The sequence below is a fragment of the Cavia porcellus genome, unplaced genomic scaffold (genome assembly GCF_034190915.1).
Source record: "Cavia porcellus strain 051 isolate PalLab524CR breed Dunkin Hartley unplaced genomic scaffold, mCavPor4.1 scaffold_14, whole genome shotgun sequence".
Classification (NCBI taxonomy): Eukaryota; Metazoa; Chordata; class Mammalia; order Rodentia; family Caviidae; genus Cavia; species Cavia porcellus.
This window is the reverse complement of record NW_026947497.1, coordinates 52032720-52047345: the sequence shown is the minus strand read 5'-3', so window position 1 is coordinate 52047345 and position 14626 is coordinate 52032720. Positions and strand designations below refer to the sequence as shown.

Sequence of the window (14626 nt, the reverse complement as noted above, 5' to 3'; positions counted from 1 at the left end):
CTTGGGCCACAGGGTGTGGGGGACAGCGGGCGCTGAGCTTGCTTGGCACAGCCCTGACTTCTGTATCTCCACTAAGCAGTCCGGTGCTCCTCCTTAGGTAAGGGGCTCCTTTGTTAGGACAGGAGTGCGAACTCTGAGGCATGAGGGGTCCCCTTCCCAGTGAGCGTCCTGCATTTCTGCTTGGCTTTTCTTCCATCATGTGAGGTCTCCTATGTGTTTGCAGGTTACACCCTGGCCCCCAGCTGGAGCGTGGACAACTTCTCCGACTCTGGCCACAGCGAGATCTCCTCTAGGTCCGGTATGGTCAGAAACTCCTCCTTGGACTCGGTGCCCATGGCCCTGCAGGAGGAGCGGAGGCAGCAGCACTCCGTGAGCCTGGTGGAGATCGGCCTGGGCGTTGTCAGGGCAGAGCAGCAGACAGTGCTAGAGCCAGACCAGTACAGCCTGGGGTGGGTGCCCTTCCTGCACCCGCCTCCTCGCCCTGCTGCCCCTCACCACCTGGCCCTCTGGGTGCCCGCGCCAAGGGCCCCATGGGACAACCCCATCCTGGACCCTCCTTGAGTACTCGTGGCTCCTTCTCCACAAACCATGCCGACTCCTGGCCCTCGTGGACCTGCGGACTGCCCTGTCCCCTACCACAGAGTGAGGCAGAGGCTCACAGTCAGCTCCTCCTGTCCCTCCCTCCCCACAGGTCCTATGCAGCCATGGCCCTGGCCCAGGACGTGTTTGCCACAGCCATGGTGCTCTCGCAGGACCAGGGCTATTGCACGTCCCTGCATGCCGCCAACAGTGGCCATGGGAGCTGGACCTCATGCTCCAGTGACTCGCACAACAACATCCAGACCATCCAGCACCTGAGGAGCTGGGAGACGCCACTGTTCGGGCCTGTGCTCTGCGATTACCCCGGGGACCCCATGGGGCCCTGGGCCAGCAGGAGCCACCTGGACCACTTGATTTTTGCCGAGGATGGCCAGAAGGGCGACAGACAGAACCCAATCGAAGAAAGCCTGGAGCAGGCGCAGTCCAGGGCCTGCTGGGCCTCTCCCACTGGCTGCAAGGACATGTCCCTTGAGGCCGAGAATGGCAGCAGCCTGGCGCCCGCGCCCACAGAGGAGCCCAAGGCTGGCCCTGTGCCAGCCCTCAGGGTGGCCACCTCGAGCGCTACCAAGGGGCTGGTCGGTAAGTCTGGGGGGACTCCTCAGACCTCATCCTCCCAAGCCCAGGTTGTGTGCATGTGCATGTGGCCTCGAGATGCTGCTCTGCTGTCCTAGCCTAACCAGGGCACCCAGCGTGGAAGTGGGTGGGGGACACGGCTGTGGTAGCAATGGTGAGCTGGCTCTGTGCCTGAGTGTTTCTCAGGTCAGTGCCTCGAACCGAGCTGGCTTTAGCCATGTTAGTAGCACGTTTTGGAGCCTGCCGGCAGGCATGCCGGCCATGGGCACAGCTCTGCCTCACCGAGCTCCCACTTCTGCAAGTTTCAGGCACTGGAAATACGGACAGAGCTCGCAGGTTAATGAAATTATACCTCATCTTTTTCCTTAAAAACAGCGCATTCTTTGGTTTACCCTTCTCAAATAGATGCACCACAGAACAAGCTTTCATAAAGTGTGCCCACTATTTCTTCTGCCTGTCTGTGGAAGGAAGTAACCTGAACAGAAATAAGGAATGTTTTTACCAGGGTACAGCAGGCTGGCTTAGACGCGCTGAGCCTTGGGTGAGGTCCCTCGGTCTCTGTGCTGGGCGCTGTTGGCTGACCTCCATCCTCCCTGAGGCGGCTCGGAGGAGTGTGGTCGAGGTACCCTGCCCCTCTGTGCGGAGGGCGCCATGTGTGAAGTGCTGACACTCTGCTGAGGCCCTGCCAGCCTGAGGCGACTCCCTGCTGGCCTGTAGCTTTGGTGCACTTGGAGTTTTCACACCGCTGTGCCTGATAGTATCGCTTCTTCCCCAGAGACGCCGTGTAGAGTGCAGAAGGCTGCTTACATGAGATGGCATGCTGGCAGGAAGGGGACATGGTTTGGGGCTGTTCTTCCTTTCTGGAAATCTCTCTGCTTGTCAGCTCTGAGGGAGTTTGAGGATGCCCCATAGTACTATGAGAAGCTTTGTAAAGTGTCTCCCATACTCCTGGAGAATAATCAAGGGGTCACTTTGTGTCTACCCACGCACCCTTCCCAGCCAGGCCCATGAACCCTGGGAGCCGCCCTCCTGGCTTCTGAGGAAGAGGCAGCTAGTTTCCTCTTCCTCTGTGGACTGAGTACATTACTGATGAGGACCCTTGGTGCTGTATCCTGCCTCCCCCATCCGCTCCGTGTCTCTGGGCCCTCTGCTTTTCTCCTGGTGTTCCCCTTTCCCCAGAGCTGAACTGCCCCGTAGTAGCAAATACCTGCTTCCAACCCAAGCTGGAGTTGAAGTGACCCCACCGAGCCCCGAATTCAGATGTTCACATATTGTCCACTTAATCTTGGTTGTTGCCAAGCACATGGTTATGGTGTCAGAGGTTTGGAATTTAAAACATCCACAGCCACCTCTTGGCCCTGGGAATCGGAAGTCTGAGCACAGGCATCTCTGCCTCCTCCACCTGTTCTCATATCGTGACGGTACAAGGAATATCCAGTTGTAAATATGTGGAACCTTACAGTAGCACTGAGTTTCAATACAGCCCTTTAGTTGTTAGAAGTTTTTAGTTCTTTGCTTATTTTTGTAGGCATAAACTCTCCGCAAGCTTTAAAGAAGATCCTCTCGCTGTCTGAAGAAGGCAGTCTGGAGCGCCACCCAAAGCAGGCGGAGGACATGCTGTCCAGCGCGTCCTCCAAGCTCTTGTCTTCACCCACATCCCCGCAGAGCTCGCCCAGGAAAGGTAGGGCTGCAGTGGTGGGCTTAGGCGCTGCCCTCTGCAGTCATAGAATTTCTTGCTGATTTCACAGGTTTTAATCTGCTCAGGGTGCCTTCACAGTCAGGGGCCTTCCCTCATTTTAAGCATTGGGAAGAATTTTTGTATTTCTTTTTAATATTACAGTATGTCAGATTTATCAGTTACACAGTCCTTTTTAACATCCATTTGCCTTTTTATTAATCCTAAATGTGGGAAGAATTCTTTCTATGTAAACATTCGTTCTTGTGTGACTGACCTTAGTACAGGGAGGAAGACTGTAGGGCCGAGCACCTGGTGTGTGTCTGTCGGGGTGGCTGGGCCTTGGTCCCCTTCCCCTACCCATGGGCCTGGCCCTTGATCCTCCCCCTTGGGTGGTGGCAGCCAAGGCTGTGCCCCACTGTCACTTGTAGAGTCCCGGAGCGGCTCACGTATGGCCAGGCTTCACTGTGGCCTCTGAGTGCCAGATCTGGGTGGGGGCTACGTCTGCGCTGTCCCTGTGTCCTGCGGTCAGTGGCAGTGGCGCTCAGCTGAGGCACTTTGACTCTGGGCAGCTGGACTTCGCTGGTTCCTCTTCTTTCCCGGGAAGTGAGCACCACCAGCTGTAGGATGGCATGGGACCAGGGCAGGTGGAGCTTTCAGAACTGGAGTCCCTGGGTCGTAATGCCTGAGGGGCAGGCGCTGTGCGCGACCCTCTTTCCCAGAGACAGATTGATTTTGGAATGGACTTCTGAGGAACAGATTTAAATTTCATCTGGCAAGACTTGCAGTGTGATTATAGACATTTCATAGGTAAACACATTAAATCTTAGCAAGACCCTATGTGACCTTGAACAAATAAATCAGGAATTACTAGTTTAGTGAAATGGGGGCCACTTAAATTGGCAAATTTAGGTCCTCCAGATTTATTTACATATTCTATATTATTTATTTTGTAGTAAGTGGCCTTTAAAAACTTACATGGTCTGTGATTGTATCAAATGATTTTGAACTAAGATGATTACATGCTTAGTAATGCAGAAAAGAAAAAAATGCGTGCGGAAAAGGAATATTCAGATTTTAATGGCGTGGTGGTGCACCCCTACACTCTGTGCCAGCTATCAATAGGCTGGGGCAGGAGGGTCGCTGCAACTTTGAGGCCAGCCTGGAATGCTCAGACCTGTCTCAAAAAAAAACAAAACAAATGAGATTTCTACTTTTTAACGCTGATTGGTGCATAAGCAGACGCCCTGTGCCCAGCCTCCATGTGCTGTGACCTTGGGCCACAGGGTGTGGGGGACAGCGGGCGCTGAGCTCGCTTGGCACAGCCCTGACTTCTGTATCTCCACTAAGCAGTCCGGTGCTCCTCCTTAGGTAAGGGGCTCCTTTGTTAGGACAGGAGTGCGAACTCTGAGGCATGAGGGGTCCCCTTCCCAGTGAGCGTCCTGCATTTCTGCTTGGCTTTTCTTCCATCATGTGAGGTCTCCTATGTGTTTGCAGGTTACACCCTGGCCCCCAGCTGGAGCGTGGACAACTTCTCCGACTCTGGCCACAGCGAGATCTCCTCTAGGTCCGGTATGGTCAGAAACTCCTCCTTGGACTCGGTGCCCATGGCCCTGCAGGAGGAGCGGAGGCAGCAGCACTCCGTGAGCCTGGTGGAGATCGGCCTGGGCGTTGTCAGGGCAGAGCAGCAGACAGTGCTAGAGCCAGACCAGTACAGCCTGGGGTGGGTGCCCTTCCTGCACCCGCCTCCTCGCCCTGCTGCCCCTCACCACCTGGCCCTGTGGGTGCCCGCGCCAAGGGCCCCATGGGACAACCCCATCCTGGACCCTCCTTGAGTACTCGTGGCTCCTTCTCCACAAACCATGCCGACCTCCTGGCCCTCGTGGACCTGCGGACTGCCCTGTCCCCTACCACAGAGTGAGGCAGAGGCTCACAGTCAGCTCCTCCTGTCCCTCCCTCCCCACAGGTCCTATGCAGCCATGGCCCTGGCCCAGGACGTGTTTGCCACAGCCATGGTGCTCTCGCAGGACCAGGGCTATTGCACGTCCCTGGATGCCGCCAACAGTGGCCATGGGAGCTGGACCTCATGCTCCAGTGACTCGCACAACAACATCCAGACCATCCAGCACCTGAGGAGCTGGGAGACCCCACTGTTCGGGCCTGTGCTCTGCGATTACCCCGGGGACCCCATGGGGCCCTGGGCCAGCAGGGGCCACCTGGACCACTTGATTTTTGCCGAGGATGGCCAGAAGGGCGACAGACAGATCCCAATCGAAGAAAGCCTGGAGCAGGCGCAGTCCAGGGCCCGCTGGGCCTCTCCCACTGGCTGCAAGGACATGTCCTTTGAGGCCGAGAATGGCAGCAGCCTGGCGCCCGCGCCCATAGAGGAGCCCAAGGCTGGCCCTGTGCCAGCCCTCAGGGTGGCCACCTCGAGCGCTACCAAGGGGCTGGTCGGTAAGTCTGGGGGGACTCCTCAGACCTCATCCTCCCAAGCCCAGGTTGTGTGCATGCGCATGTGCCCTCGAGATGCTGCTCTGCTGTCCTAGGCTGCCCAGGGCACCCAGCGTGGAAGTGGGTGGGGGAAACGGCTGTGGTAGCAGTGGTGAGCCGGCTCTGTGCCTGAGTGTTTCTCAGGTCAGTGCCTCGAACCGAGCTGGCTTCAGCCATGTCAGTAGCAGGCCTCGGAGCCTGCCTGCAGGCATGCCGGCCGTGGGCACAGCTCTGCCTCACCGAGCTCCCACTTCTGCAAGTTTCAGGCACTGGAAATACGGACAGAGCTCGCAGGTTAATGAAATTATACCTCATCTTTTTCCTTAAAAACAGCGCATTCATTGGTTTACCCTTCTCAAATAGATGCACCACAGAACAAGCTTTCATAAAGTGTGCCCACTATTTCTTCTGCCTGTCTGTGGAAGGAAGTAACCTGAACAGAAATAAGGAATGTTTTTACCAGGGTACAGCAGGCTGGCTTAGACGCGCTGGGCCTTGGGTGAGGTCCCTCGGTCTCTGTGCTGGGCGCTGTTGGCTGACCTCCATCCTCCCTGAGGCGGCTCGGAGGAGTGTGGTCGAGGTACCCTGCCCCTCTGTGCGGAGGGCGCCATGTGTGAAGTGCTGACACTCTGCTGAGGCCCTGCCAGCCTGAGGCGACTCCCTGCTGGCCTGTAGCTTTGGTGCACTTGGAGTTTTCACACCGCTGTGCCTGATAGTATCGCTTCTTCCCCAGAGACGCCGTGTAGAGTGCAGAAGGCTGCTTACATGAGATGGCATGCTGGCAGGAAGGGGACATGGTTTGGGGCTGTTCTTCCTTTCTGGAAATCTCTCTGCTTGCCAGCTCTGAGGGAGTTTGAGGATGCCCCATAGTACTATGAGAAGCTTTGTAAAGTGTCTCCCATACTCCTGGAGAATAATCAAGGGGTCACTTTGTGTCTACCCACGCACCCTTCCCGGCCAGGCCCATGCACCCTGGGAGCCGCCCTCCTGGCTTCTGTGGAAGAGGCAGCTAGTTTCCTCTTCCTCTGTGGACTGAGTACATTACTGATGAGGACCCTTGGTGCTGTATCCTGCCTCCCCCATCCGCTCCGTGTCTCTGGGCCCTCTGCTTTTCTCCTGGTGTTCCCCTTTCCCCAGAGCTGAACTGCCCCGTAGTAGCAAATACCTGCTTCCAACCCAAGCTGGAGTTGAAGTGACCCCACTGAGCCCCGAATTCAGATGTTCACATATTGTCCACTTAATCTTGGTTGTTGCCAAGCACATGGTTATGGTGTCAGAGGTTTGGAATTTAAAACATCCACAGCCACCTCTTGGCCCTGGGAATCGGAAGTCTGAGCACAGGCATCTCTGCCTCCTCCACCTGTTCTCATATCGTGACGGTACAAGGAATATCCAGTTGTAAATATGTGGAACCTTACAGTAGCACTGAGTTTCAATACAGCCCTTTAGTTGTTAGAAGTTTTTAGTTCTTTGCTTATTTTTGTAGGCATAAACTCTCCGCAAGCTTTAAAGAAGATCCTCTCGCTGTCTGAAGAAGGCAGTCTGGAGCGCCACCCAAAGCAGGCGGAGGACATGCTGTCCAGGGCGTCCTCCAAGCTCTTGTCTTCACCCACATCCCCGCAGAGCTCGCCCAGGAAAGGTAGGGCTGCAGTGGTGGGCTTAGGCGCTGCCCTCTGCAGTCATAGAATTTCTTGCTGATTTCACAGGTTTTAATCTGCTCAGGGTGCCTTCACAGTCAGGGGCCTTCCCTCATTTTAAGCATTGGGAAGAATTTTTGTATTTCTTTTTAATATTACAGTATGTCAGATTTATCAGTTACACAGTCCTTTTTAACATCCATTTGCCTTTTTATTAATCCTAAATGTGGGAAGAATTCTTTCTATGTAAACATTCGTTCTTGTGTGACTGACGTTAGTACAGGGAGGAAGACTGTAGGGCCGAGCACCTGGTGTGTGTCTGTCGGGGTGGCTGGGCCTTGGTCCCCTTCCCCTACCCATGGGCCTGGCCCTTGATCCTCCCCCTTGGGTGGTGGCAGCCAAGGCTGTGCCCCACTGTCACTTGTAGAGTCCCGGAGCGGCTCACGTATGGCCAGGCTTCACTGTGGCCTCTGAGTGCCAGATCTGGGTGGGGGCTACGTCTGCGCTGTCCCTGTGTCCTGCGGTCAGTGGCAGTGGCGCTCAGCTGAGGCACTTTGACTCTGGGCAGCTGGACTTCGCTGGTTCCTCTTCTTTCCCGGGAAGTGAGCACCACCAGCTGTAGGATGGCATGGGACCAGGGCAGGTGGAGCTTTCAGAACTGGAGTCCCTGGGTCGTAATGCCTGAGGGGCAGGCGCTGTGCGCGACCCTCTTTCCCAGAGACAGATTGATTTTGGAATGGACTTCTGAGGAACAGATTTAAATTTCATCTGGCAAGACTTGCAGTGTGATTATAGACATTTCATAGGTAAACACATTAAATCTTAGCAAGACCCTATGTGACCTTGAACAAATAAATCAGGAATTACTAGTTTAGTGAAATGGGGGCCACTTAAATTGGCAAATTTAGGTCCTCCAGATTTATTTACATATTCTATATTATTTATTTTGTAGTAAGTGGCCTTTAAAAACTTACATGGTCTGTGATTGTATCAAATGATTTTGAACTAAGATGATTACATGCTTAGTAATGCAGAAAAGAAAAAAATGCGTGCGGAAAAGGAATATTCAGATTTTAATGGCGTGGTGGTGCACCCCTACACTCTGTGCCAGCTATCAATAGGCTGGGGCAGGAGGGTCGCTGCAACTTTGAGGCCAGCCTGGAATGCTCAGACCTGTCTCAAAAAAAACAAAACAAATGAGATTTCTACTTTTTAACGCTGATTGGTGCATAAGCAGACGCCCTGTGCCCAGCCTCCATGTGCTGTGACCTTGGGCCACAGGGTGTGGGGGACAGCGGGCGCTGAGCTCGCTTGGCACAGCCCTGACTTCTGTATCTCCACTAAGCAGTCCGGTGCTCCTCCTTAGGTAAGGGGCTCCTTTGTTAGGACAGGAGTGCGAACTCTGAGGCATGAGGGGTCCCCTTCCCAGTGAGCGTCCTGCATTTCTGCTTGGCTTTTCTTCCATCATGTGAGGTCTCCTATGTGTTTGCAGGTTACACCCTGGCCCCCAGCTGGAGCGTGGACAACTTCTCCGACTCTGGCCACAGCGAGATCTCCTCTAGGTCCGGTATGGTCAGAAACTCCTCCTTGGACTCGGTGCCCATGGCCCTGCAGGAGGAGCGGAGGCAGCAGCACTCCGTGAGCCTGGTGGAGATCGGCCTGGGCGTTGTCAGGGCAGAGCAGCAGACAGTGCTAGAGCCAGACCAGTACAGCCTGGGGTGGGTGCCCTTCCTGCACCCGCCTCCTCGCCCTGCTGCCCCTCACCACCTGGCCCTCTGGGTGCCCGCGCCAAGGGCCCCATGGGACAACCCCATCCTGGACCCTCCTTGAGTACTCGTGGCTCCTTCTCCACAAACCATGCCGACCTCCTGGCCCTCGTGGACCTGCGGACTGCCCTGTCCCCTACCACAGAGTGAGGCAGAGGCTCACAGTCAGCTCCTCCTGTCCCGCCCTCCCCACAGGTCCTATGCAGCCATGGCCCTGGCCCAGGATGTGTTTGCCACAGCCATGGTGCTCTCGCAGGACCAGGGCTATTGCACGTCCCTGGATGCCGCCAACAGTGGCCATGGGAGCTGGACCTCATGCTCCAGTGACTCGCACAACAACATCCAGACCATCCAGCACCTGAGGAGCTGGGAGACCCCACTGTTCGGGCCTGTGCTCTGCGATTACCCCGGGGACCCCATGGGGCCCTGGGCCAGCAGGGGCCACCTGGACCACTTGATTTTTGCCGAGGATGGCCAGAAGGGCGACAGACAGATCCCAATCGAAGAAAGCCTGGAGCAGGCGCAGTCCAGGGCCCGCTGGGCCTCTCCCACTGGCTGCAAGGACATGTCCCTTGAGGCCGAGAATGGCAGCAGCCTGGCGCCCGAGCCCACAGAGGAGCCCAAGGCTGGCCCTGTGCCAGCCCTCAGGGTGGCCACCTCGAGCGCTACCAAGGGGCTGGTCGGTAAGTCTGGGGGGACTCCTCAGACCTCATCCTCCCAAGCCCAGGTTGTGTGCATGCGCATGTGCCCTCGAGATGCTGCTCTGCTGTCCTAGGCTGCCCAGGGCACCCAGCGTGGAAGTGGGTGGGGGACACGGCTGTGGTAGCAGTGGTGAGCCGGCTCTGTGCCTGAGTGTTTCTCAGGTCAGTGCCTCGAACCGAGCTGGCTTCAGCCATGTCAGTAGCAGGCCTCGGAGCCTGCCTGCAGGCATGCCGGCCGTGGGCACAGCTCTGCCTCACCGAGCTCCCACTTCTGCAAGTTTCAGGCACTGGAAATACGGACAGAGCTCGCAGGTTAATGAAATTATACCTCATCTTTTTCCTTAAAAACAGCGCATTCATTGGTTTACCCTTCTCAAATAGATGCACCACAGAACAAGCTTTCATAAAGTGTGCCCACTATTTCTTCTGCCTGTCTGTGGAAGGAAGTAACCTGAACAGAAATAAGGAATGTTTTTACCAGGGTACAGCAGGCTGGCTTAGACGCGCTGGGCCTTGGGTGAGGTCCCTCGGTCTCTGTGCTGGGCGCTGTTGGCTGACCTCCATCCTCCCTGAGGCGGCTCGGAGGAGTGTGGTCGAGGTACCCTGCCCCTCTGTGCGGAGGGCGCCATGTGTGAAGTGCTGACACTCTGCTGAGGCCCTGCCAGCCTGAGGCGACTCCCTGCTGGCCTGTAGCTTTGGTGCACTTGGAGTTTTCACACCGCTGTGCCTGATAGTATCGCTTCTTCCCCAGAGACGCCGTGTAGAGTGCAGAAGGCTGCTTACATGAGATGGCATGCTGGCAGGAAGGGGACATGGTTTGGGGCTGTTCTTCCTTTCTGGAAATCTCTCTGCTTGCCAGCTCTGAGGGAGTTTGAGGATGCCCCATAGTACTATGAGAAGCTTTGTAAAGTGTCTCCCATACTCCTGGAGAATAATCAAGGGGTCACTTTGTGTCTACCCACGCACCCTTCCCGGCCAGGCCCATGCACCCTGGGAGCCGCCCTCCTGGCTTCTGTGGAAGAGGCAGCTAGTTTCCTCTTCCTCTGTGGACTGAGTACATTACTGATGAGGACCCTTGGTGCTGTATCCTGCCTCCCCCATCCGCTCCGTGTCTCTGGGCCCTCTGCTTTTCTCCTGGTGTTCCCCTTTCCCCAGAGCTGAACTGCCCCGTAGTAGCAAATACCTGCTTCCAACCCAAGCTGGAGTTGAAGTGACCCCACTGAGCCCCGAATTCAGATGTTCACATATTGTCCACTTAATCTTGGTTGTTGCCAAGCACATGGTTATGGTGTCAGAGGTTTGGAATTTAAAACATCCACAGCCACCTCTTGGCCCTGGGAATCGGAAGTCTGAGCACAGGCATCTCTGCCTCCTCCACCTGTTCTCATATCGTGACGGTACAAGGAATATCCAGTTGTAAATATGTGGAACCTTACAGTAGCACTGAGTTTCAATACAGCCCTTTAGTTGTTAGAAGTTTTTAGTTCTTTGCTTATTTTTGTAGGCATAAACTCTCCGCAAGCTTTAAAGAAGATCCTCTCGCTGTCTGAAGAAGGCAGTCTGGAGCGCCACCCAAAGCAGGCGGAGGACATGCTGTCCAGCGCGTCCTCCAAGCTCTTGTCTTCACCCACATCCCCGCAGAGCTCGCCCAGGAAAGGTAGGGCTGCAATGGTGGGCTTAGGCGCTGCCCTCTGCAGTCATAGAATTTCTTGCTGATTTCACAGGTTTTAATCTGCTCAGGGTGCCTTCACAGTCAGGGGCCTTCCCTCATTTTAAGCATTGGGAAGAATTTTTGTATTTCTTTTTAATATTACAGTATGTCAGATTTATCAGTTACACAGTCCTTTTAAACATCCATTTGCCTTTTTATTAATCCTAAATGTGGGAAGAATTCTTTCTATGTAAACATTCGTTCTTGTGTGACTGACGTTAGTACAGGGAGGAAGACTGTAGGGCCGAGCACCTGGTGTGTGTCTGTCGGGGTGGCTGGGCCTTGGTCCCCTTCCCCTACCCATGGGCCTGGCCCTTGATCCTCCCCCTTGGGTGGTGGCAGCCAAGGCTGTGCCCCACTGTCACTTGTAGAGTCCCGGAGCGGCTCACGTATGGCCAGGCTTCACTGTGGCCTCTGAGTGCCAGATCTGGGTGGGGGCTACGTCTGCGCTGTCCCTGTGTCCTGCGGTCAGTGGCAGTGGCGCTCAGCTGAGGCACTTTGACTCTGGGCAGCTGGACTTCGCTGGTTCCTCTTCTTTCCCGGGAAGTGAGCACCGCCAGCTGTAGGATGGCATGGGACCAGGGCAGGTGGAGCTTTCAGAACTGGAGTCCCCGGGTCGTAATGCCTGAGGGGCAGGCGCTGTGCGCGACCCTCTTTCCCAGAGACAGATTGATTTTGGAATGGACTTCTGAGGAACAGATTTAAATTTCATCTGGCAAGACTTGCAGTGTGATTATAGACATTTCATAGGTAAACACATTAAATCTTAGCAAGACCCTATGTGACCTTGAACTAATAAATCAGGAATTACTAGTTTAGTGAAATGGGGGCCACTTAAATTGGCAAATTTAGGTCCTCCAGATTTATTTACATATTCTATATTATTTATTTTGTAGTAAGTGGCCTTTAAAAACTTACATGGTCTGTGATTGTATCAAATGATTTTGAACTAAGATGATTACATGCTTAGTAATGCAGAAAAGAAAAAAATGAGTGCGGAAAAGGAATATTCAGATTTTAATGGCGTGGTGGTGCACCCCTACACTCTGTGCCAGCTATCAAAAGGCTGGGGCAGGAGGGTCGCTGCAACTTTGAGGCCAGCCTGGAATGCTCAGACCCTGTCTCAAAAAAAACAAAACAAATGAGATTTCTACTTTTTAACGCTGATTGGTGCATAAGCAGACGCCCTGTGCCCAGCCTCCATGTGCTGTGACCTTGGGCCACAGGGTGTGGGGGACAGCGGGCGCTGAGCTCGCTTGGCACAGCCCTGACTTCTGTATCTCCACTAAGCAGTCCGGTGCTCCTCCTTAGGTAAGGGGCTCCTTTGTTAGGACAGGAGTGCGAACTCTGAGGCATGAGGGGTCCCCTTCCCAGTGAGCGTCCTGCATTTCTGCTTGGCTTTTCTTCCATCATGTGAGGTCTCCTATGTGTTTGCAGGTTACACCCTGGCCCCCAGCTGGAGCGTGGACAACTTCTCCGACTCTGGCCACAGCGAGATCTCCTCTAGGTCCGGTATGGTCAGAAACTCCTCCTTGGACTCGGTGCCCATGGCCCTGCAGGAGGAGCGGAGGCAGCAGCACTCCGTGAGCCTGGTGGAGATCGGCCTGGGCGTTGTCAGGGCAGAGCAGCAGACAGTGCTAGAGCCAGACCAGTACAGCCTGGGGTGGGTGCCCTTCCTGCACCCGCCTCCTCGCCCTGCTGCCCCTCACCACCTGGCCCTCTGGGTGCCCGCGCCAAGGGCCCCATGGGACAACCCCATCCTGGACCCTCCTTGAGTACTCGTGGCTCCTTCTCCACAAACCATGCCGACCTCCTGGCCCTCGTGGACCTGCGGACTGCCCTGTCCCCTACCACAGAGTGAGGCAGAGGCTCACAGTCAGCTCCTCCTGTCCCGCCCTCCCCACAGGTCCTATGCAGCCATGGCCCTGGCCCAGGACGTGTTTGCCACAGCCATGGTGCTCTCGCAGGACCAGGGCTATTGCACGTCCCTGGATGCCGCCAACAGTGGCCATGGGAGCTGGACCTCATGCTCCAGTGACTCGCACAACAACATCCAGACCATCCAGCACCTGAGGAGCTGGGAGACCCCACTGTTCGGGCCTGTGCTCTGCGATTACCCCGGGGACCCCATGGGGCCCTGGGCCAGCAGGGGCCACCTGGACCACTTGATTTTTGCCGAGGATGGCCAGAAGGGCGACAGACAGATCCCAATCGAAGAAAGCCTGGAGCAGGCGCAGTCCAGGGCCCGCTGGGCCTCTCCCACTGGCTGCAAGGACATGTCCCTTGAGGCCGAGAATGGCAGCAGCCTGGCGCCCGCGCCCACAGAGGAGCCCAAGGCTGGCCCTGTGCCAGCCCTCAGGGTGGCCACCTCGAGCGCTACCAAGGGGCTGGTCGGTAAGTCTGGGGGGACTCCTCAGACCTCATCCTCCCAAGCCCAGGTTGTGTGCATGTGCATGTGGCCTCGAGATGCTGCTCTGCTGTCCTAGGCTGCCCAGGGCACCCAGCGTGGAAGTGGGTGGGGGACACGGCTGTGGTAGCAGTGGTGAGCCGGCTCTGTGCCTGAGTGTTTCTCAGGTCAGTGCCTCAAACCGAGCTGGCTTCAGCCATGTCAGTAGCAGGCCTCGGAGCCTGCCTGCAGGCATGCCGGCCGTGGGCACAGCTCTGCCTCACCGAGCTCCCACTTCTGCAAGTTTCAGGCACTGGAAATACGGACAGAGCTCGCAGGTTAATGAAATTATACCTCATCTTTTTCCTTAAAAACAGCGCATTCATTGGTTTACCCTTCTCAAATAGATGCACCACAGAACAAGCTTTCATAAAGTGTGCCCACTATTTCTTCTGTCTGTCTGTGGAAGGAAGTAACCTGAACAGAAATAAGGAATGTTTTTACCAGGGTACAGCAGGCTGGCTTAGACGCGCTGGGCCTTGGGTGAGGTCCCTCGGTCTCTGTGCTGGGCGCTGTTGGCTGACCTCCATCCTCCCTGAGGCGGCTCGGAGGAGTGTGGTCGAGGTACCCTGCCCCTCTGTGCGGAGGGCGCCATGTGTGAAGTGCTGACACTCTGCTGAGGCCCTGCCAGCCTGAGGCGACTCCCTGCTGGCCTGTAGCTTTGGTGCACTTGGAGTTTTCACACCGCTGTGCCTGATAGTATCGCTTCTTCCCCAGAGACGCCGTGTAGAGTGCAGAAGGCTGCTTACATGAGATGGCATGCTGGCAGGAAGGGGACATGGTTTGGGGCTGTTCTTCCTTTCTGGAAATCTCTCTGCTTGTCAGCTCTGAGGGAGTTTGAGGACGCCCCATAGTACTATGAGAAGCTTTGTAAAGTGTCTCCCATACTCCTGGAGAATAGTCAAGGGGTCACTTTGTGTCTACCCACGCACCCTTCCCAGCCAGGCCCATGCACCCTGGGAGCCGCCCTCCTGGCTTCTGTGGAAGAGGCAGCTAGTTTCCTCTTCCTCTGTGGACTGAGTACATT

General features: G+C 55.6%; 1 protein-coding gene across 1 annotated transcript in view; it reads left to right on the top strand.

Annotated features, from left to right (window-relative positions):
- The window catches only part of LOC100726875 (rap guanine nucleotide exchange factor 2-like), an 87337-nt gene that overhangs the window by 66129 nt on the left and 6582 nt on the right, over positions 1-14626 (top strand). Inside the window, 13 exon segments of the mRNA XM_063260526.1 lie at positions 692-1179; positions 2702-2854; positions 4346-4542; positions 4647-4765; positions 4815-5302; positions 6825-6977; positions 8468-8664; positions 8769-8887; positions 8937-9424; positions 10947-11099; positions 12591-12787; positions 12892-13010; positions 13060-13547. Coding sequence (XP_063116596.1) covers positions 692-1179; positions 2702-2854; positions 4346-4542; positions 4647-4765; positions 4815-5302; positions 6825-6977; positions 8468-8664; positions 8769-8887; positions 8937-9424; positions 10947-11099; positions 12591-12787; positions 12892-13010; positions 13060-13547 — 3359 coding nt within the window.